The sequence below is a fragment of the Mytilus trossulus genome, chromosome 5 (assembly GCF_036588685.1).
Source record: "Mytilus trossulus isolate FHL-02 chromosome 5, PNRI_Mtr1.1.1.hap1, whole genome shotgun sequence".
Taxonomy (NCBI): Eukaryota; Metazoa; Mollusca; class Bivalvia; order Mytilida; family Mytilidae; genus Mytilus; species Mytilus trossulus.
This window is the reverse complement of record NC_086377.1, coordinates 6,468,683-6,491,825: the sequence shown is the minus strand read 5'-3', so window position 1 is coordinate 6,491,825 and position 23,143 is coordinate 6,468,683. Positions and strand designations below refer to the sequence as shown.

General features: G+C 33.2%; 1 protein-coding gene across 2 annotated transcripts in view; it reads left to right on the top strand.

The window, feature by feature from the left end:
* Positions 1-1,385: 1,385 nt before the first annotated feature.
* Positions 1,386-23,143, top strand: part of LOC134718484 (uncharacterized) — a 31,152-nt gene continuing 9,394 nt past the window's right edge. The window contains exons 1-5 of one of the 2 annotated variants that reach the window (XM_063581044.1): positions 1,386-1,704; positions 4,665-4,778; positions 14,250-18,366; positions 19,461-19,577; positions 20,857-20,933. In XM_063581044.1, the coding sequence (XP_063437114.1) occupies positions 4,725-4,778; positions 14,250-18,366; positions 19,461-19,577; positions 20,857-20,933 (4,365 nt within the window). In that variant the 5' untranslated portion in view covers positions 1,386-1,704; positions 4,665-4,724. Of the gene's footprint in view, positions 1,705-4,664; positions 4,779-12,349; positions 12,464-14,249; positions 18,367-19,460; positions 19,578-20,856; positions 20,934-23,143 lie in introns of those variants that run through there. The other variant, XM_063581045.1, reaches the window with a different exon arrangement.

Below are 23,143 nucleotides of genomic sequence, written 5' to 3'. Positions count from 1 at the left end.
GTCACGTCTACAGGCGGGATTGGGGGTAAGAGAGTTAAACAATTTCATCAATTTTTTTTTTAATTTGACTTCTGTTGGTTTTGAGGGTAGTTTTGAGGTGTAAAACTGACAAAAACACTCTTTAGAGATTGAAAATCGTGAAAAAAATATTATTAGTTTACACAATTTCATCATTTTTTTTAAATTGGACTTCTCTTGGTTTTGAGGGTAGTTTTGGGGTGTAAAACTGACCAAAACACTTTTTAAAGTTTGAAAATCGGGATTTTTTTTTTAGTTTAAACTGCACATTGTTAGAATACTGTATAAAAAACACATACCTGAGAGGGTGATAGAGCAGAGTGAATGTTACCCCGAGAAAAAAACATTGTCCACCGAAGCAGATTGGTCTTGACGAGAGGGTGACATTCAAAAAAATTGTCACCCTCACAGCCATGTGATGAAGTAAATAAACACAGGTCGTATTAGCCAATCAAAATATTTCCTTTTAACGTGAAGTATAATAAAAAGAAATATTGATGCCAACGTTAAAAACGTTAATAATGTAACACAAATAGACAGAAAATACGGAAAAAAGATTAAAAAACATAGATATTTTTTTTGGTCGAGCCTGAGACTTTTGTCGGAGACAATCGACATAGGAATAGTGATCAATCCGATGGCAGCCGCGTTAACTAACCCCAGTAACTTACCTCTTAAAAGCTTTATGTTTTAGAAGGTGGAAGATCTTAGTGGCGGATCAAAAACTTTTCATAAAAGGGGGGGGGGGGCTGACTGACCTAAGGAAGGGGGCTCCAGTCATGCTTCAGTGATTCCCCATATAATCAAACAATTTTTTTCCACGAAAGGGGGACCCCCCCCCCCCTGATCCGCCTATGGACCTTCAGGAATGCTTCATACTTTGTATCCATCTCATGATACGAAGTTTCCGTAAGTCACATGTCCAATGTCCGTGACCTCATTTTCATGGTTCAGTGACTACTTGAAAAAAGTTAAGATTTTTTGTAATGTTAAATTTTGTCTTATTTTAAGTAATAGGATAACTATCGTAGGAAGTTGTGAGATTTTCTTTTAATTTCCATAATCAAGCACAAAAATCCTTGCCAATCGAAGACGGATTTTAGGGGGGGGCTGACCCACCCCCCTTTTTGAAAAAAACAACATTTGGTTGCTTATTTAGGGAATCACTGAAGCGTGACTGGACCGGGCTGCCTTTTAGGCAGTCAGTGGGCCCCTACTTATGAAAATTAAAAAAAATATGGATCCGCAACTGACAATCAAAAAAAAAATAGTTGATAAAATATTTATAAGACTAGTCCGTGTTTCGAAATTCGCGCCTCTCCGACTTAGATTAAATTATAAAATCATAACTTCCGGTTTCTACAAAACAAGATTCTTAAAAATTGTCTGCTAAAATGCTACAAGTTGCATCATTTGACAATTATCAACGTTGCATCATAGACCATTAATTGAGGGTCCAATCAATTACATAATTAACAGAACTGTCATCAATTAATTAAGAAAAAAATGCCCCAACTGATTAGGTTATCGATCTGATTGATTTCACCATCCTCACTCAGTTTCCAATTATTTATGTTAATGATAAACAATATGTCGGACAGGAATCGAAATCAACATGTTATTTTGATGAAATAAGGATGATTTAACAAGAGATTCTAACAACATGTAGTCTAAACTACAATAATGGTAAGAGGAAATGAAGTCGGATATTAGTTTTGTCCACTCTAGGTTGAACAGATGTGAACAGAGTTGAAGCTGATTGTGTTTCTGGTAAAAAAAATATGGGGTTGATTTTGAATCCAAAATTTTTAACATATCCATCATTTTCATTTATACAAATAATCTTATGAGTGAACTCAGAACAAACTTATATATGAGTCTCCTTAACATGCTTAAGATATAAAATACCATAAATTTGGGTTGAGCTTCAATATTTTTTCATAAGATTTTCTAGTTTTCCTTATCTATAATTTGGAACTGTCTGAATCAATAGAAAAACAATGTTGTCAATACATATTTATTTATAATGATTTCTTCATAGTTATTTTATTGGCTGAATGTTCAGCAATTTCAGCTTTGATTTAAAAGTATCAAAATCTTTCAGAAATTGTTTAGAAACTTTTGAATTTAAGTTCTTCAATACACCATAACCATTTCAAACAATGATTCATTTACTATATATATATACACCTTAACAAATTTCATTTCTACTTTATTATGTTACAACATTGTACAATGTACATTTACAAATGGTTTATGTTATTTGCTATGTTATGTATGGGCATTCTGCAATACTCATGATAAGTATAGATTATCAGGTTTTCTACACATTGATATTGTAAAATATCACCCGCAAGCCACATTGTGAACCTTTTTGGCGAGTAAGCGCAGCGAAGGAGCTAAAACGTTTCACATTGTGTCGAGCGGTTGATATTTTACAATACCAATGTGTTTAGGTGTATATATATATAGTAAATGAATCATTATTTGAAATGGTCTTTCCTTTCTCCCTAAGACAGTTTTACGCTTAATGAAAATGCAACCTTGATAACGTCTCCTCTCGCATTGTGACATCACTGATAACTTCCCCTCTCACATTGTGACGTGGCTGATAATGCCTGGTCTTTGAAGTCTTTTAAATACGAGAATTATCGAGCGACAGAGCAGGGTGATATTGGTGAAGGGAAGGACGACGATGTCTAGGGGCAGGTCCAGTGGGAGTGAACAGCAGTTGGAAACCCTTTTTAGTTTGAAAACTTATTCTTCTTTTTTTTATGGGGACATGTGGTTTCGTAGTGCATTTCTTTAAGATAATCCAAAATTTTTAAAATTGTACCTGCTTTAGTTTCTCAGTGATATTTTTTTACAAAGCATTGTACTACTTTAGAGACAAATTATGTTGAAATTACTTTTGGCTCCATAAAAGACTATAATAATAATATAAATTTATTTACAATAATATAAAGAACAAAGACCCATACATTATATACAAGTACTTATACCTATTCAGTTAATCTAGGATAATGCACATTTTGGCGGGCCAATAAAATGACCTGAATTATTTTGAATTTCTTTACTTTTTAAACTTTTTCATCTGGCCTAAATTACTACTGTACCTCAAAATTCATGACCCAATATTTATACAACCGCAAAATAAAAAAAAAATGATAGTTTTGGTCATAAAATTGGTATCATGTCGTCGTCAGTGTTGTCTTTAGATTTTGGATATTGGACCATATTTAGGTGAATTATTTTTTAGTTCATTATACCACATTCATTCTATGCTGTGTCAACTATTAAATCACAATCCAAATTCAGAGCTGTATCAAGCTTGAATGTTGTGTCCATACTTAATTGACCCAACTGTTCAGGGTTTAACCTCTGCAGTCGTTTAGTGCAGCATCTGGTTTTACAGTATAAGTTTATATGGCATAAGACATGTAAGACATCAGGAAATAATTTTGTAAGGTGTTTCAAAGAACATTGCAAATAATACTCTGTCCACACCAGCATGACAAGGTACTACATTTAACAATGTTTGAAGAAAACAAAAATCACAAAGTTTTACAAGACTTGAAAAATGTTGAAAATTTGAAGTAACATTTTCTGAAATGAAAAAGTTTATCCTTGAATTGACATAACTATACATGCATTCATATACTGTTGTTTTTTATTTGGTCGGGTTGTTGTCTCTTTGACACATTCCCCATTTCCATTATTAATTTTATTCAGTTTTATAAATAATCTGCATCATTTATTTATTACTGTACATTAATCTCCCATAAACATGCTGATGACTGGCATCACTTCTTATCTTTTATCAGTAAAGGTTCAAATTTTATGATAAGACCAAGACATTTCACAAGCCTTGAGATGAATGATCAACAGGTTTTTTTCAACGCTTTCAGTCCTTTTACATCCTTGGCTTTCCAAAAGTTGGCTTAAAACATTCCTGATAAAGGTAAATCAAGAAAAGCGTTTCAGAGGCATTCAATTTATAAAATGTTGTTTTCATTATTGTCCAGTTTTATGTAAGGGAGCTACCATTTGATTTTTATGGGGGGGGGGGGGGGGGGGGTTCTGCTTTTTTTTTAGTTGTAATCTCTGTCCTGCCTTTTTATTTTTTTACCCTATTCAATTCTGCCTTTTTTTTTACTGACTTTTATCCTGACTTTTTTAACACAAATTGTCATCCTGACTTTTTTTTTTACCAAGTTGCTCATCCTGCCTTTTTTTTTTACTCAAAACTCCTGTCCTGCCTATTTTTTTCAAATTTCATCCTAGCCCCCCCCCCCATAAAAATCAAATGGTAGCTCCCTAAAGCACAGAATTTTGATGTAATCTAATTGTCTGTCTGCTTTTAAACAAAAGGATCTGACGACCTTCTTCTTTCCGTTACGGTAATTATTACATGGATCAGCCAACAAAATTCAGTTTACCAATTCTTGAATGTTCGTTTCATTAGGACAATATCAGAAAAGAACATAATTTTTTTTCAAATCCTTGTACGTATATGTATATATATGTGCACATTAATTTTGATAGAAGTGACAGAAAAAAGCTGCTATTTCATGTCTATTTCATGTTGATATTTATAATTTATTGTACAAACAGTTATTTTGAACTATCTTGCAATATATTTGTAGGTATGCTACCAGAAAGTGGGCGTGGCCTACTAGGTGTTTTTCTGGTTCCTGGTAGCAGAAATGGATTACAATGATAACAGAGAATGTACTGATGTCATTTCTACAATAAACCAGGTGAATATAACTAATGATTTCTTGTTTGAATTGTTTTACATTGTCTTATTGGGACTTTTTATAGCTGACTATGCCGTATGGGCTTTGCTCATTGTTGAAGGCTGTATGGTGACCTATAGTTGTTCATTTCTGTGTCATTTTGGTCTTTTGTGGATAGGTTTCTTATTGGCAATCTTACCACATCTTCTTTTTCATACTAACTTGTGGACTATAATGTCTGTGTTATTTTGGTCTTTTGTGAATAGTTGTCTCATTAGCAATCATACCACATCTTCTTTTCTATATATGTTTTGTAATATCAACTTATCAGGGTTCTCAAAAGCTTTGTTTTACCAGGTGATCCTAGAAAAAAAATCTGGTGGTCCTTGAAAAATTATGATGGTCAAAACTTTTATTATTTGTCGGTGAAATTGGTCTTTTTTATGTGTCAAATATATCAAAAATTTTCAATTTCACCAAGTGAATAGTTTATTGGGTCATTAACTATCATTTAGGATGAATAAGATGTAGATTATATATCAAGAGTCCTCCCTCGATCTCATGTATGTTTGCATGGAACTTCCCCATGAATGTAATCATGGTAATGTACAGATCTCTAACTTTGCCTAATAAAAGATATGTCGTACAACTAAATAAAGGAATCCATACATCATGTACATACAAGAAATAAGATTCATAATGGTCAATGACTCACCATTAACCTTGAGGTCAAGTTGGTCAGATTTATAATTGATTTAATTAATTATTAATATAACCATGTGAAAATAAATAGATAAATACTGAACTAAGGGTTAATAGAATTCATGACCAGAAATTGAGAATGTTTTTCTAATGATTGGGATGTTGGGCCTTAATTAATATATTGATTGTTTCCCCAATCCGGACCCTACCAAGCAAGTTGTGGGTAGGTATAGATAGGGAAATAATTTTATTTTTAAAAAAAAAACTGAATAGTATCATAGTATTGGACAATGCTGCAAGCCTGAAAATCTGAAATGAATAAAATAATTTTCAACTTAGTTATTACAATAAAAAATGTTATGAGTAGCACCCTTTTTGCAGGGTCGGTTGGGATTGGGGAAACAAACAATATTTTATTCTAGGCCTTGAGAAAGAAAGATTCTGTATGAATAAAAGAAGATGCAGGGTTAATGCTGAGACCTACAAAAGTAAATTTCATCTTTTTCATTTTAGTTGTATCTGCAATATTTTGTTGTGGAAGCAAACTTAAACAATCTAACATTTAGGTTCATTTAGTTGTCATTGAACATCAAGGTTGAATCTGTTGTTTTATACCAGCTTTAAAAAAGTGGTGGTTACTGTTTCATTTCTAGCTGTCATTCCATCCATCATCAGCATGATCAGACTGTCCGTCCGGCCTTCTGTCCAATGAATATTTCTGTTGCATCTTTCGCAGAAACTACATTAGAAGCATTTCTGAAATTTGGTTTCAGGGTTTATATTAGTTATTTATACTTTGTGATGCGTTTTTAGATGCATCACTCAACTCACAACAACTTCCTGTTTACCGAACACTTGTATCATTTTACACATGAAAGCCAAGTTAAAAATTTCATCACATTTTTCTAAGGAACTACAATACAAGGCTTTCTGAAATTTGATTTCCGGGTTTATATAAGTCATTTATACCGTGTGATTCATTTTTAGATGCATCACTCAACTCACAAGAACTTCCTGTTTACCGAACACTGGTATCGTTGTACACATGGTAGCCAAGTTGAAAATTTTATCACATTTTTCTAAGGAACTACTTTACTAGGATTTCTGAAATTTGAATTCAGGGTTTATATAAGTCAGCTATACCATATGATGCCTTTTCAGATTCATAACTCAACAACTTCCTGTTAACAGAAATATTTAGGCGGGGGTATCACCATCACTTTAGGTTTGAACTTTCCATCCTGAATACTCTTCCTGCAGCTTGTACCTTTAGAAGGTGTTGGTAGATGTCTATATGGATTTTGTCTTACATTTTCCATTTTTGCAGTTAACATTTAAATGCAGTTTGGGATTAATTTTTTTATAAAAATACAAAATTTAGTTCCATAAATGCTGATCTCAGTCAAGGCTGAGGTCATTGGAATTTTATTTAATTGTAATTAAAACTAGGTGTTGTCTTGAAATAAACCCATCTGATTAACAATGATTAATAGGTTGAATCATTGACAATAGGTTAAAATACTTTCTTATTCAGTTATACATAAAAAAAAATGACTGATATAAATTCATCACATATGATTCCGCTCAAAAGACCATTTCATTTTCTGGTCCATAAAGTTTGAGATTAATTAGTAGATCCATTATCAGACAATAACTAATTGTTCATATTGACACATTGATAGGATCATGATCAAAATAAGTAGACATAAACACAACAGTTATACACAATCAATAAAACATTCAAGTGACCTGACTAAAACTCGGCAAGTTTTCCAATATTCCAACTTAGTGGGATCAATAATGCTGTAGTACCATACACATATTGATGGAGAGAATTCTGGAGCCAAGGAATGGAGGCCTGAAGGGGAAAGTTAGGTAGATCAATAAAATGATAATCATCACACTGTCTAAGATTTTAACTGGTCATTTGGTCAAGGAAATATGCAGCTTTAATTTGACCATTCAACATTTTACTTGAGCCTCACTGATTTACCCGCAAAGTGGAAAGGGATTAATATAAGTTGCAAAACTTGTTTCCCAATCCACTATAAATAAATATGTTTAAACTAAACTGATTTGGTTATTATAAAGGTCTTCTTATTGAACATTCATGACACATTTTTTTTCAACAATCTAAATTTAACAGGTCATTTGATCAATTGATTGTTGGTGTTTAAACGCCACTTTTTAGCACCTCTTTTGGGGATTTTTCATGGGGTTCTGTTTTTATTGGTGGAGGAAGGAGCAGGAGTGGCCAGAGCAAACAACTGACCTTCATTAGGAAAACTGACAATCTTAGTCAATTAAGATTGAAATCAAGTGAACCTGCATGTGCAGTATTTGAACTCACAACCTCAGTGTTGACTGGCTAGTGATTGCTGTAGTAAAATTTCTTATACCACTTGGCCATCCAGGTCTCACAGGTCATTTGACATTCTCCAAATGGTATTTATTTCTGTTAGACAGTCAAATTGTCCCCACAATAAAAAAAAAAATACAGAATTTTTATTCTTCTTAAGTAGATTTATACTTACCTTAGGTCATGTTGGAGGAATATGATTGTATAACCTAAACTTAACAATATTTTTACGTACATTATACATCACCGTTTAGTTGCTAACATCTGTGTCATTTGGGCTCTGGTGGATACTTGTTTTATTGGCAGTCATACCACATGTCCTTATATTATATGTAGTTCATATATAGTGCTATTTTCTAAAATCAATTGCAAAATATTGGTCATTCATTTTGTTTTCTTTCCTCAAAACAGAGGAGATAAAATGTACATTGCAGTGTCATTTCTTTGTAAATTATCAGAGTTATCTCCCTGTTGATAATTCCTTCTTTCTTTCCTCAAGAAGAAACAGGCGGAGGCCACAATTGGTCTTCAACACAGGGTGAAAAATCTCTCACCCAGAGGCATGCTTCAGCTTGCCCCTATAAAAAAATGTGTACTAGCTTAGTGATAATGGATAATATTTTCACAGTAAGCTATTAAAAGTAATCTTCTCTGTTCAAAGCATTCATGTAATACATGTAATACATGGAAATATAGCAAGCAAAAAAATACAAAACAGGCACATAAGAAAAATCAAATGAAAAGTTGAGGAGGGTAGGTTTGGTCATTTAGCAGAAGCACAATTTATTATTTTAAGTCTAGAGTCTCAATTACTATAAAATAAGTTTAAAGGTAGTGGTATGAATGAAGTAATTTTGAAGTTTGTTGTGGAGAGAAATGAGAATAGATGTAGAATAGTGGCAGATTTAGGGGAGGCCCAGGGGACCTAGACCCCCTTATCTGGAAAAAAAATGGTTGATTATATAGGGAATCACTGAAGCGTGACCAGAGAGGGTCTCCTCTTAGGCAGTGATCAATGGGCCCCCACTTATGAAATTTTCTGGATCTGCCACTGTGACCCAATGTTTTCTGGGTTTCCCACTTAACCATATGGCCTTTATAATGAGTATCATCTGACCTGTAATTATATAATTCTATGTAATCTAGTGCATGTATTGATTAAGTTACTGTATTTTTAGATATCTAACATCTACAATTTTGCTGAATCAGATAAATTGAATGATATTTTTACACTTATCATATTGTTCCAAAATGGTTAATGAAGTCTAAATTTAGACCAGTTTTGATATCTCTCTCACTGGACCATGTTAATAGTATATAGTATTAGATATGGTTAGCACTTATTGTGATATTATTGATAAGACTGGTTCCTGGTATTCCCCATCAGACCAGTACATTGATTATGTCTGCATGTTAGATGCTTGGATTTACAATTCTACATTTAAGGTAGAAATAATACTTTTTATGCAAATTAGGTTTTCACAATTTAAGTGAGTCTGCTCTGATGTTTATATTTACATTACATTTAGTTTCAATTTATTTTAATTATCTATTTAAATCTTGTAAACTTCTTTGATTATTATGGTTGTCTGATTTAATTTGTATTTTATCAAATTTGTTTATTGCAATTGGTGTACATGTATATAGCCTAACTTTAATATCTATAGTATACTTTCTGAAAAAGATATTCTTTACATCAATTAATCAATTATTGATTTCAAAACTCCCACATGTTTAATTTGTAAATTTAATGTATAAATGGAAACAACTCATTATAAGCACTGACTTCCAGTGCTCTTTGAAGTCTACCACTAAACATTTGGTTCCTCAAGTTGTGGAAATTTTAAGGCATCTGAATTCACTCAACTTTTAGTATTGTACTACAGGATTCAGTCTTTGGATGTAAAGAGGTTCTAAATAATCTAGATTAAAAAGTAAATGATGACCTTGACTTTAGTAAGACAACCTTGAATAATTAAGTCATGCCATATGGTGAGATATCTTCTTAACTTACAATATTATGACTATATAAAGTCTTATACAGTTATTGGCATTATACTAGTTAGGTTTCAACTGCTGGTAAAACATATCACACTGATTTTCTTAAAGTAAGGAAAAATGTTAAAATTTGTAAAAAATCATTCCATCATTTAGAGGAAAAACTACATTACCAGGCAGTTGAAATATATGTCAACTATATGTCACCATTCAAATACATTGATTGGCCACAAAAAAGGGGAGTTCCTATCCCTGAAACACCCCTTCCCCCTGGATCCCCCAATGAATTACAATTTTTTATGCCTGTTGTAGGGCCTTATTTCTGTCTTGGTCCACTTTACCTGTACCCTAATTTTTCCATGGCGATCCATATAGTTTCTCTGACCTTCATTCCAGACGGTCTCTTAATAAAGAATTGAATTGAATTACAGGACTTAACTTATGTACTCATTTTCAATTTGTTCTAAATGCCCTGAAAATGCATGAAATATAAGACAGGAATTTATGATTTATTTTTATGCCCCTCTGTAGCAGTGCATTATGGACACAATTTCTTTTTTAAGTTCAATATAAAGTTGACCTTTGTGTGAGTTGATGAGTTATATAAAGACTTTCAGTTTAAGCTTTAGAATTCTGGTGATATTTTGTTTGACCAGTGACAAAGTGGGGGTATGGGGTATGTGATACTAATATTGAGAATAGAAACGGTGAATGTGTCAAAGAGACAACAACCTGACAAAAGAACAGACAACAGCTGAAGGCCATCAATGTGTCTTCAATGCAGCAAGAACTCCAGAACCCAGAGGAGTGCTTCAGCTGGCCCCTTAACAAAAAATATATTGTAGTTCAGTGATAATGGACGTCATATAAAACTCCAAAAATATACTTAAGAAACGAAAATTAAAAATCATACAAGACTAACAAATGCCAGAGGCTCCTAACTTTGGGACAGGCTCAAAAATGTGGCTGGGTTAAACATGTTTTTTGAGATCTTAACCCTTCCCCTATACCTTTATCTAATGTAGAAAAAACAAACACACAACAATACCATGAGTATGCTTGGTGAAACTTAGTTCAAAAGCATCCGCGGCCAATGTCAGAACAGATAACAAAAGAAACTTAACAAAATGACAATGATACATAAAATAAAAAAAAGACTACTAGCAGTTACTGACATACAAACTCCAAATAGATATAGGAAGATGTGGTATGAGTGCCAATGAGACAACTCTCCATCCAAATTATTATAACAATTTATAAAAATAAAGCATTATAGGTCAATGTACGGCCTTCAACAAGGAGCCTTGGCTCACACCAAACAACAAGCTATAACATGTATAAAAGGGCCACAAAATTACTAGACATGTAAAACCATTCAAACGGGAAAACCAATGCCTAATTACTATAAGGTTCAATAAGTTAAGGTTTCTTTTTATTCATAGTTAAAAGCCTGTAGATCTTTAGCATTGTATACTGCCCTTGCTCTTTCTATAATGTCTGTTTTAAATAAGAAACAGTTTTTTGAGTCCAATCTGAAATGTGAAAAATATTCTTAAAATATTTAGATTGGAATTATTCTGTTTCAGAAAAGCACTTACAATATCCTTATCATAGTAGCCAGCGGTCAGTTTTAACAGACATTTTCTACCTCCAGACAAAATATCAATAAATCTATCATATATATCTTTGCAGACAATTTGACCTTTACTTATAAGTTACTGGTTCTTACTACAAATTTGATTCCAGAATTTACTGTAAATTTGAATCCAGAATTTACTGTAAATTTGATTCTAGAATTTACGTCCATTCAACTTATTTCATTCCCTTGATTCCCTAGTATTCCGAACAGAATGTCATTAACCAGGATTACATTGGCTCGTCCTGATAAACTGTGGTTGGCTCTTTCCCAATCTACATTGCTGGTAATTAGTCAGACCTTATGAATATTCCCATACTGTATATTACAGTAGATAAAACTAGCGCTTCAATTAAGATTCGTTATATTTGTTTAATTCTTAAGTTTACACTGCAGTGTTTAAACCTGCTGGAAATATTTACATTTGAAATTGTGTTAAAGATTGATTGTTTAAAAATATTCTATATTGGTTCAAAAGGAATTTTAAAAATGGGTTGACTCATAAGAATCCAGGATATATTGTTGTACTTCCTCCAGAAAAATACAATATATTATGTCATAAACTGTTTTCAGTTTGATGTGAATATTGAAAACAAAGTGGAGTTACATGAAGATTTGTATATATTTATCAAGTTTATATCTGTTTTACATACATGTAACTTAAAACGATGTAGACATGTAGAAAGATCAAAGTTGTGAAAAGTATTCAGATCAGAAAAAACAGAATTTCTAGACAACATTATATGTTCTATATTTGGCGAATTTTGTGTAGGTAAATGTGATGGAAGAATTTTCCCACAGAAAAGTCTCTAATTCGATATATCTGAAGGAAACTGTAAAAAAATCAATGTGCCTATATATGTCAGCCTAGATGGTTTATCGACTGTCTTTTGCAGCCATTAATAGACATCCTATAAAATGTTGACTATAAACTTTTGAAGTATTATATTATTTGTTTATAATTGCTGACGTCAGAGAATTTTTGTGGAAATGAAATTCTTTGATTTCAAGGTGAGTTAGAAGTTGGCCAAGGGGAGATAATTTTGGGATATTATTGAAGATGGGGGTGTCCAAGTAATCACATATTCACAATTTTTTTGGCACATATATTTACATAATCATTAATCATTTTTTAAACAAGCTTATCAAATAACCAAATACTCTTAATGGTCTGGTAGTCAAATAATCACAAAAAACTAAAAAATGAGGCCAAGTAATCATACAATTAAAAACTCCATGAGGATCATTAGTTAAGGTTTAAAAAGAAACAGAAGTGGCTATACGGAAAGATGAAACAGAGGATATAACAAATTGACTTTATGGTCTTTGATTAATTGTACATTTTGAATTTTTCGCAAATAAGGTACACAAATTTTAGATACAGAAAGAAATGACACTAAAAATATGATTACTGAATGTGTCGGTCATCAGATTCCCCTCCTGGAGAATTAATCTTAACCCTTGGGTGGAAAGGAGGGGAATAGATCTTAACCCTTGGGTGGAGAGGAGGGGAATGGATCTTCACCCTTTGGTGGAGAAGGGAGAAATTGATCTTAACCCTTGTCTAGCGAAGATATCATCAGTTTTGAGTCACAGATCTAGGTTCCACAGTTAAAAAAAAAAGATCCCAGAGAAACATTTGATTTATTGCAGTTATGAACAATTGACAAAACTCACAGAGAGACAAATTATTGTAAATTTTCGGAATAGTTGCATTTATATCAAGTTTTTAAAATTAAAATGTGAGACTATACTTTTTGCGAAAAACAATCCTGTCATTTTTTTTGCAATAAAAACAACGTAAAAATGACTGAACTGACATTATTTATTTAAAATATAGTCATGATCATGATGATAGTTAAAGCACAGAGAGAAAAAAAATATTGAACAAGTAATTTACATGAAAACTTAAGATTCATACATGCACTGTACATCTTGATTTAATAAGAATTGTTGGCTGTGTTTCAAATACTGCTGCAGATGGTAACATGTGATTATAAAAGCATTATGATGTTTAATTATTGTCTTATATAACTACTCACCATGGTTCATACTGTATCATCATCACGTATGTAATTGGGGTACAATTAGGGGGTGTCGTAATTGTATAGTTAGGGGTAATCAAAGGGGGGTGTTATTTTGTGAAATAATTAATGGGGGGAAATGTTTATCTTATTATAATTATCACAAATATTTGAACTGGATGAACAAAAACTATGGAGGTAGTTACTGGTAATTATTATCATGATAAATATTTGAAGCCTTCAGTTTTATCATTAATGTATTTGAACTAGCAGCATGAATGAAGTATGAATATGGTTATCAGATGATCAGGAATGATATATCTTATGAGTGGAAATTTAAACTGAATAAATATATTTCCATTAGTTAATGGGCAGTAGTTGGTAGGTAAATTTTCTTTCCAGTTCAAATAGTTTTACCCTCAGTACCTTCCAGTGGCAGTCAAAATGTCCAGTCCTAATTATTCCTGATAGACAATGATAGACCCTACCTTGCAAAACCTATACAATTATTATTGTATCCACTAGCTGCTAATCTGTTTTCCTCCTGAACATGCATGAATATTTGCCACTTGATGTTTGGCAAACGACTTCTTAATAATCAATTAATTATTATATGGTTATGCATTTATCATAATATGTAGACACAACAAAATTCTGTCAGTAAACATAGCAAATTTTCACATACAACATGATAATTTAAACTACGTGTACAAGCAGCCAGGTAACATCAAGTATCGTTGTTTGTATTTGACCTAGTTTCTTCTCTTTTTCAGGGATTGGTTGGCAAAGCCTGGGCAGGTGGAACCCATGTGATAACAGGAAATATTAACCAGCCAATCAAATTTAATTTAACAAACATGGAAGAAAAGATCTGTGATAATCAAGTGACCAATGAACAGAAAAGTGATGCTGAAAACGAACAGGCTCAAGTGGACAATACAAAACAAATAACCAATAAGATTCTTAACAAGCCAGAGTTGAAATTTGTGTCCAATCCTGTCACTTGGCAACAAATGTCACCTAAAAAGGAAAAGAAAGGGTCCTCGAGCGGGAGCAGTGATTGTTCATCATCAGGCGAATCACACGCTAGTGGACTAAAAACTTGGGCAAGCGTAAAAAAAACTAGTGTGGAAAACATGGAAATGAAATCTAATTCTAATTCTGGACATAGTAGTTCTACATCATCGTCTTCCTCTGGTGGGAGTCCAACACGGACATGGTCCTCAATCAAACAGGAGGCTAATAAAAATAACGTTGCAAATTGGAAAGAGGGTTCTCCTACGAAAAAGTGTTTGTCATGTGATTCTCAGGATAATGAAGTCATAATGAAAAATTTACAAAATAGTCCTGATCATACGACTACAGGAAAATTGGATGAAAATAGTGGTTTGGACAATTTTTCATTCAGTTCAAAAACATCGCCAAATCATAGTGATAAAAAAATTCTACGAAAAACAGATTCTAATGATTGTGATAATAGTAGTACAAGTTTACCACCAGGTGGAGCTTCACAAGAAGAGGGATTTAATAATGACTACTTCTATGATGAAGATTTCACAGTGCAATTTGACACAAACTTACGTGAATCTTCACCGCCAAATTGTACATGTCCCGATACTTCAGACGAAGTTGAATTTCCTAACATGGTGACAGGAAGTTATTTGAGCTTTAAAAATGTGAAATCGTCGGGAATAGTGAATCAAGATGGACATGAACTGTTTTGTCCAGAGGAATCAGAAATATCGGTGAGTCATCATTCTCATATGGACGTGTCAACTAGTGAACGGGAAATGATGTGCTCCAGTGATATGTTAGAATTTAGTGACAATCCGCTGTTCACTCCACCATTGTCTGGTGATGTTCATATGGCATCGCAGGAAGACTCAACCGATAGTCTGGACAAAGCTGGCAAAGAGAAAATCAATCAAGATATAAATGGAAGTCAGACTTCTAGTGATGGCAATTTAAATTTAGACTGCTTTCCACGAAAAGAAGAATACTTTTTGTCATTTGATGGTTCACAAGGTCACACAGAGTCATATTCTGAGCAAAGTAACTCAATGAACTCAAACTGCTCAAGTCAAGGTCAGAACAGTTACAGTCAGAATCATATAAATGTTTGTTCAAATGAAGACGTTGGTGACGAGTCATCAGAAAGCTTTCACATATGTATGGCAGGCAATGCATACCATAAAAAGCCAGCTGTTGGAAGTAGACTTGCTAAATTCCAAACTCTGACAGCACTACAAGAGCAAACGAGTGAGTTGTCTGGATCTAGTGAATATTCTGATGAGAAACCTTGTAGTGAACCAGTTACCTCCCCTACCAAGAGAACATTTAGAAGGTTATCGCCATCAAAGGGGAGACAATTCAGAATAGGTCAGAAAATTTGTTTTGCTTGTCATCTAAATAATTCCTGTGGAGATGACCATAGTTCTCCTACAAGGTCAAGGTCAAAGAATAAGACTGTTACCTCATGGAAGCAAGTTAAAAGTTTGAAAAAGTTAGGTAAACTAGACAATATCTTAGATCCATCACGGAGCAGGAGTATGCCTGATATATGTTTACGTACTTGGGGTTCTGGATCATCATTAAGTTGCCATGGACATGATGTTCAGAAAATTGCTGAAAGTTTTCATTGTAAGCGACATTCTGCATACCTGTTGGATTTATACCAGAGAGTTAGGAACCAGTCTAATCCAGTCTCTCCGGAATGTATGGCAAATATTGAACAAATTCTGTTCCATAATGTGATCTGTAAAGAACAGAAGTTAGGGAACAGCTCACATATATGTGTGTTCTGTGGTGCTGGTTCTGATAACACGTTGACAGGAAGTCATCAGGTTCATGTGAGCAAGGAAGGAAAGCTGGGATATTATACAAACAAAAGAATCCTCGATTGGCTAGATAAAGACAAGTTAGAAAATAAATCTCACAAGAGTTGTCAGACGGAAAGTTTAACGCAAAGTAAAGATACAGCAGTGTCTCCAACAACCGTAACGCTATGGTGTGGAACTAAAAACTTTGGTACTCAGTTTCCACCTTGTGCAAAAGATTGTTCCATTCAAACAAATGTTCATGAGTTGGATGACAATATGAAGGATTACGGTCAGCAGACGACACCCACATTGGAGGGAAAACCTATGATACAGGAGGCACATGTTAAACATGTCAAAAAAGATAAAATATTGGCACCATCTAGACCAATGAATAACATGAATTATGAGGATGGAAAATCTTTGGATAAAAGTGACTTACTTAAACTTATTTCTCATGATTTTAAAGAAATTGATAAACTTTTGCCACAGCAAGAATTTGTTAAAACAAAACATGGACCAATTCCTAGATCTAAAAGTGCTGATTCTACGAATAGAAAACAAATACCTGTTGCAGGAATGGGTTCTAAATCATTGTTTTATTCACACAAATCTCTACCAGACTTGAGTTTTATAAACTTAAAACATCTTGAAGAAAAACAGGATGATGGTTCATTAATGTCTCTGTTTGATCCGTTACCAATAGCAATGCCAGTTCCTGTGTTTATTCCAGCTGTTGTCAATAATAGCAACAAGGTGACGAAAAGTCTCAGTACTAAGAACTCTTTTGATAACTTATCTCATTCTTGCCGAAGTAATTCAAAAACTAGAGGCAAAGGTCATAGGTCACATTCAGCACCAGCTAGATCCCACAATTCTAATTTGATTCGCAATTGTCAGGAATCTGAGACTAGTAGTAGCGGGTTCACAAGTTCAACATCATCAGGGATTGACCCTGGATACAGTGACAGATGTATGCACAATAGTAGTCCAACAACTGACATTGAAAGATTGATTTTTTACCCTCCTCATGTGGAGAATACATGTAAGGGAGACAACTTGAGTCAGAACTTAAGTGATAGTGGCAATACCAGTTTACATCAAAATCCAGAACGACAACGGCAGCAATGGAAATCATCAAAACCAACTGATAAAAAAGTTAATCGTTATGCTAATGAAATACATCCTGGAAACATTGAAACAAAAAATAAAACAAAAACTGTAAAAAGTCCGGGAACAAATAGCAATACAAGTCATTCTTCTTCTAACAGTTCGTTACATTTGGAACATCTCTATTCTTTACAAGAGGAACAAACACCTGTCTCATCTCCAGAAAGAGACTTATGTCACCATGAAAATGACTATCTCTATGGAAATGCATATTGTGTGAATTGTTGTAAAGGTCGAGAACAAGGTCATTGGGAGGATGAGGAAGTTGTTGTTCGCAGACGTAAATTTGATTACCACATTCAGTTATCCAGTGAATCTGGCTCATCTGGTAGTGGCAGTTTCTTCCCAAATTTTGATAAGAAACCACTGAAATCTTGTCTTCGTAAAAGACAGTTTTTACGTACAAGGTCATTATCAGATCATTTTGACCTTGGCATACAAGATGAACAAACAAAGGAAGATCGTAAAAAGAATAGACACTCCTATGCATGTGAAGAAATAATACTTCTTCAGGACGAAACTGGTGAATATTTTGTCTGTAAGAACAATGAAGATGAAGCTGAACCAGTTGTTTTCTATCTTGAAGAAAAACAAGCAGACGACAAAGAGAAAACTGTTGTAAAAATGCGTCCAAAGAAAGTGGAAGAAAAATTAAAAGATGCAGAAACTGATTCTTGTGAGAAGGAATTAAATGGTAAAAGAAAGAGTGTCAGTTTTGCATCAGAAGTGTCATTCCATGCAATAAGTCCACACATGACACCAAAACGACAACAAAACAGTGGTGGCAGTGAACAGGAAGTGATGTCATCAGAACAAGAGCAAGTCGTGTCATCAGAGAAACAGGAAGTGAAATCTTCTGATGAGGAAATTAACTCAATAAAGAATCCACAAGTAACTGAAACTGGTAAGTTTTTGAATCATAATTTACATTCATTCAACTGACCCAGATCCAGGTTAGGTTTTCAATTGGGAATCATTAATTTGGACATTAAGATCTTCTAAGAAATAGTTCCTTATAAGATTATTTTGTGTTTATTGTCAAGTTTAAGTTTGTTGAGCCTGGTAGGAATGATAATGAGCAGCCTGACCATGAGGAGTTGTAAAGTGAAGGGTGTTTTCAATCATATCTAACTTCAGACTTTCTGTTTTCCAAAGTTATTCATTGCATGTGGGAGTATGCTTATCTATGACATCCTGACAATTATTTTATCAGTTACATCACTGCTGTGCTTTACGTAAATAAATACATCTAATTGGGTGATTAACATGATTTACATGATTAATTTGATAATTTTATTGATATATATGAAAATATTACAAGGCTGCAGCTGAATGTCACAACAATTTATAAGACTAAAAATTATATAACTTTTAATGTACATTTATAATGTTTATATTGATATTTAAAATGTGAAACATCCTTGCTAGAACTACATTGAACTATATTGATCAATCACATGCAATATATAAAAAACTAAAGGATATTGAGGAGTAAGTGCTATAAGTGGGAAGATGTAACTTTGATTAGATCAGTTTATGTACTGGTATAATATTGTAAAATTGAGAAAGGACATGGGGATTGTGTCAAAGCGTCAACAACCCGACCATAGAGCAGACAACAGCCGAAATCCACCAATGGGTACCAATGTAGTGAGAAACTCCAGCACCCGGAGACGTCCTTCAGCTGTTCAGCTGGGCCATAATAAAATATGTATACTAGTTCAATGATAATGGACGTCATACTGAACTCCAAATTATGATACATTGTACACAAGAAACTAAAATTAAAAATCATTCAAGACTAACATTTAATGTAGGACAAACTGATAAATGTACTACACATACAATATATATATGTAGAATTAAAAATATACTTACCACATGAACAATTTGTTTATTTCACATTAATTGATACATTAAAATTTTAATATTGGTATACATTTATTATTGATGAACATAGTCAGACAGTGGGCTTTAAAAATTTGCATTCTCTTACAGAGAAATCAAGTTCAGACTCAGATGAGGCTCCTCCTGCAGAATTCCAGGTTTCTCCAACAGGGGAGGCTACTCCTACAAATGATCAAGTGGAGAAGACAGATAAAGATACAAAAAAAGGTTTGTTTTCTCTTAATTTATGAACTTTAATTTATAAAAACAGATTTTGATATATTTATAAGTCATTGTTAGAAGAATATATATTCATATCAGTCAAACTTTGTGGTTTTCTTTGAAATAATATTCAGTAGTACAGATGAAATCAAAAATGATGAATATAGTATTTAATATATTGGCAATACCAGTACGTTAAAAAGCTCTTAAACTGTTATTTATCTTTCTCTAATTCTTCGTTAATTTATCCCTTTCTGCACCCATTGTATAAACAAAAGTTTTATCAATGTGTGGTTAGTTTGATCTCAGTACTTCATTGGTTAAAATCTGATTATGATGTCCAATTTTCTTGCTTTCCCATGAAATTCCTATACACCTTATTGCTATTTATTCCATTCCGGGAAAAACTAGTCATTTATACGACTTCCTGTTTAGGTCACAGGCCGAAAACTGGAGGTCATCAGTAGTGTGCTGAGGGAGAAAAAACTTTAGAAAGTGATCATCAAGAAACTATGATATAGTATGATCCACTTTTTTCGAAATTAAGATTGAAGTAAAAAAATATTTTGTTTGAAGTATTTACGGTAGTTTAAACAGGTCTCATTAAAAAGTATCATGCATGGTGAATTGTTTAAACAGGGTCCCAGATAGCTTGAACTGGATGAAAAAATTGTGTAATTTTAGAACTTATCCAGAATGGAAAAAATATCGATTAGGTGTATGATTAGGTGTATTGTGAAAGCATGAAAAAAGGTGACCATGCTTGATGACGTCACATAGAAAGAACAGATCGTTTTGCAGATCATTCCAAAAGAAGGAATAAGTTTGCCTGTATAATGTTAGAAAATCATTAGAGAAACAGATTCCACCACCAAGTCTCGTGTAATACGATATTTATCCACTCTTGGCAGTTAAATTTTAAATATTTAAAGCGCTCAGGCAAGCCTCACGTTTTAAATTTGATAATATAACTGTCTCTATAGTGGATAACTTCGTATTACACTTGATGCAGTGGTCGAATCTATATTTATACTAATCAAATGTCTACTAGCTTCAATTTAATAATGCTGTAGGATGGTAGGTGCCTTATCAGTTAATCCACACCACAAATATGGTGTTAAGAAAATTATACACAATAAGTGAAGATTTAACCATAAACTCTGATGAATGTGGGTGGTGTCACTTATACCTTTCTTGAATTATGTCTCTTTATGATGTTATATATTAACCATTTTGTCAACTGTCTCCCTTTATTTTATTATGAGTTATAAATTTATTTTTTCAGTTTTATTGTCAGACATTAGCAGTGCTGCTGAATCCCTAGTCGAACATTTCGCTTCGGCCAAAAATCCTTTTGACAAGGTAAGTTTTATAATCATAATATTAAGCATTTAAGGTCACTTCTCATTACCTAAGATCTCTATTAAAAAACGAAAACAGCAATTTCATACTTCCGCAGCCCTGGATTTACCTTCATCTGACAGGAAGACTCAAAGCTGAATATTTAAAAAGCCAAGAATGTATATTGAAATGTGATGAGCTATTACCAAAAAAGACCTAACAATAGCAAAATCCATCTACGGTACACTTTGTCCGAGGGATTTGTCATGATATATAGTTCAATGTACAGATTCCTTGATTTAGATTTTGTTTTAGTTTATCACAGGACATACAAAAATAATGATAAACTAGGGAAGACGGAAGTTTATTCGTCTTGTTTCAAATTCCTTTTGACAATTTCCAACACACAATTGTAACATTTAGAAGATTGGAAACATTTCAGTCTACAGAAATTGATCCATACTTGTTGTACAGATGTGCCTATTCCTTAGTGGCCTGATGTAAATAGACGTGTTACGTAATATCAACGATTTCTTTACAAAATTACTGCTTAGTTAACTGGAGAAAAATCAATGTTGATTCAATGAAATACAAAAATAATATTGTAGTTAATGAATTCTGACACTTGATATTAAATTTATTGAATTATTACATGTTTTATTTATACATAAATGGATTTAATGGTACTATCAAAACTGTGTTCATCATTTATCCAGGTTGTAATAGAAAAAAATTGAGGGTAGGGGGTAAATGAAGTAAATGTAAAAGCCAATGCCCAAATGATGTTATACTTAAAATAGCTGCATTCTTATATAATGATCTCAAATAAAATGAGTGGATCTCAGCATTATATCATGTAATATAGAAATTTATAAACATTGTATACTACTTTGATCTATAATATAATGGTTTACTTTTACATATTGTGACTTGGATTGAGAGTTGTCCCATTGGCACTCATACCACATCTTCGTATGTCTATAGCTCCAGTGGCGGATCCAGAGGGAGAAGAGGGTGGTCCAGGGTTAGAACCTCCTCTTTTCTGTTTTTTTTTTTTTACAATTATTGCATTTTAATGGGGACATATAGTTGAAACCCCCTTTTAAAAAGGATTGGGTCCACCCCTGAGCTCCATAATAATAATATTTTTTTGTCATCACTAGAAATATGAAGCATATTTTTTGGTTTGTCAGCCCTAATATACAATTGTCCATATGCATTTAATCAGTCAATAGTCATGCAAGAATATAATATTGTCCTTCAGATGTTCTGATTAAAGGTAATATTTACTTGTGATTGAATTGGCTGAGTAGATGAAAGTCATGACTCACTATCAGAGAGATTAGTCATGGCAGATTTAATATTAGCATTGTTAGCAGTAGATGTTCTAAGGGATGAGGTCTACTTTTCCTTTTAGGGTCCCTATACTTTAGAGATAGGGTTCATTCATAGTAATGGTTAGGTTAGGGAATGTCTAAGGTTAGGATTAGGTTTTAGGGTTAGGGCTAGTGTTACACCCATAACATTTATAAGCAATATAAAATTAAATTAGTTTCAGATAGCACCTTAGATTGATCATTTTCAAACAAATTACTGTAATTCAAAAAGGCCCTAGGGAGGACACTGCTTTGCATGGTCACCCAATTGCACAATTTGACAAAAATATTTTCCTGCACAAAGTACAACAGGAAATACAGTTATGATTGTATTAAACAGACTACAAAATCAGATATTGGTAAAAACTACAAAATGGTGAGAATATGCTTCCATAACAGCCAAGTTTATAGTTAATCAATAGGAAATGATAGGTCTTATTGCCATTTAACTGGTTAGAGAGATTTCTGATGTAAAGATTTTCTAGCCTTACATTTTGTATGTTTTGATTCATCAATTCTGTCATAAGTGCAAGGGTAGCAGGAATATGATGTTTATGTCATTAATTGATTATATCTTGATGAACTTCTGAGGTTGTGAATTTCAAACCCCACTCTTGCAGGTGCACTCAACTGAAATCTTGATTGACTAGGATGTTCAGTTTTCCTATTGAAGGTCATGGTTTTCTCTGTGCAATCTGGCTTCCCCCAACAATGAAAAATGGCCTGCCACGAAATGGTCCAAAAGCAGTGCTTGAAAGTAGAATTAAAACATAGAAAATCAGAATCAAATCAATCTAACTGAACTTTCAGTGGCAAATATTTCATTCCTATTTTAGATGAGAACAAATTAACAAA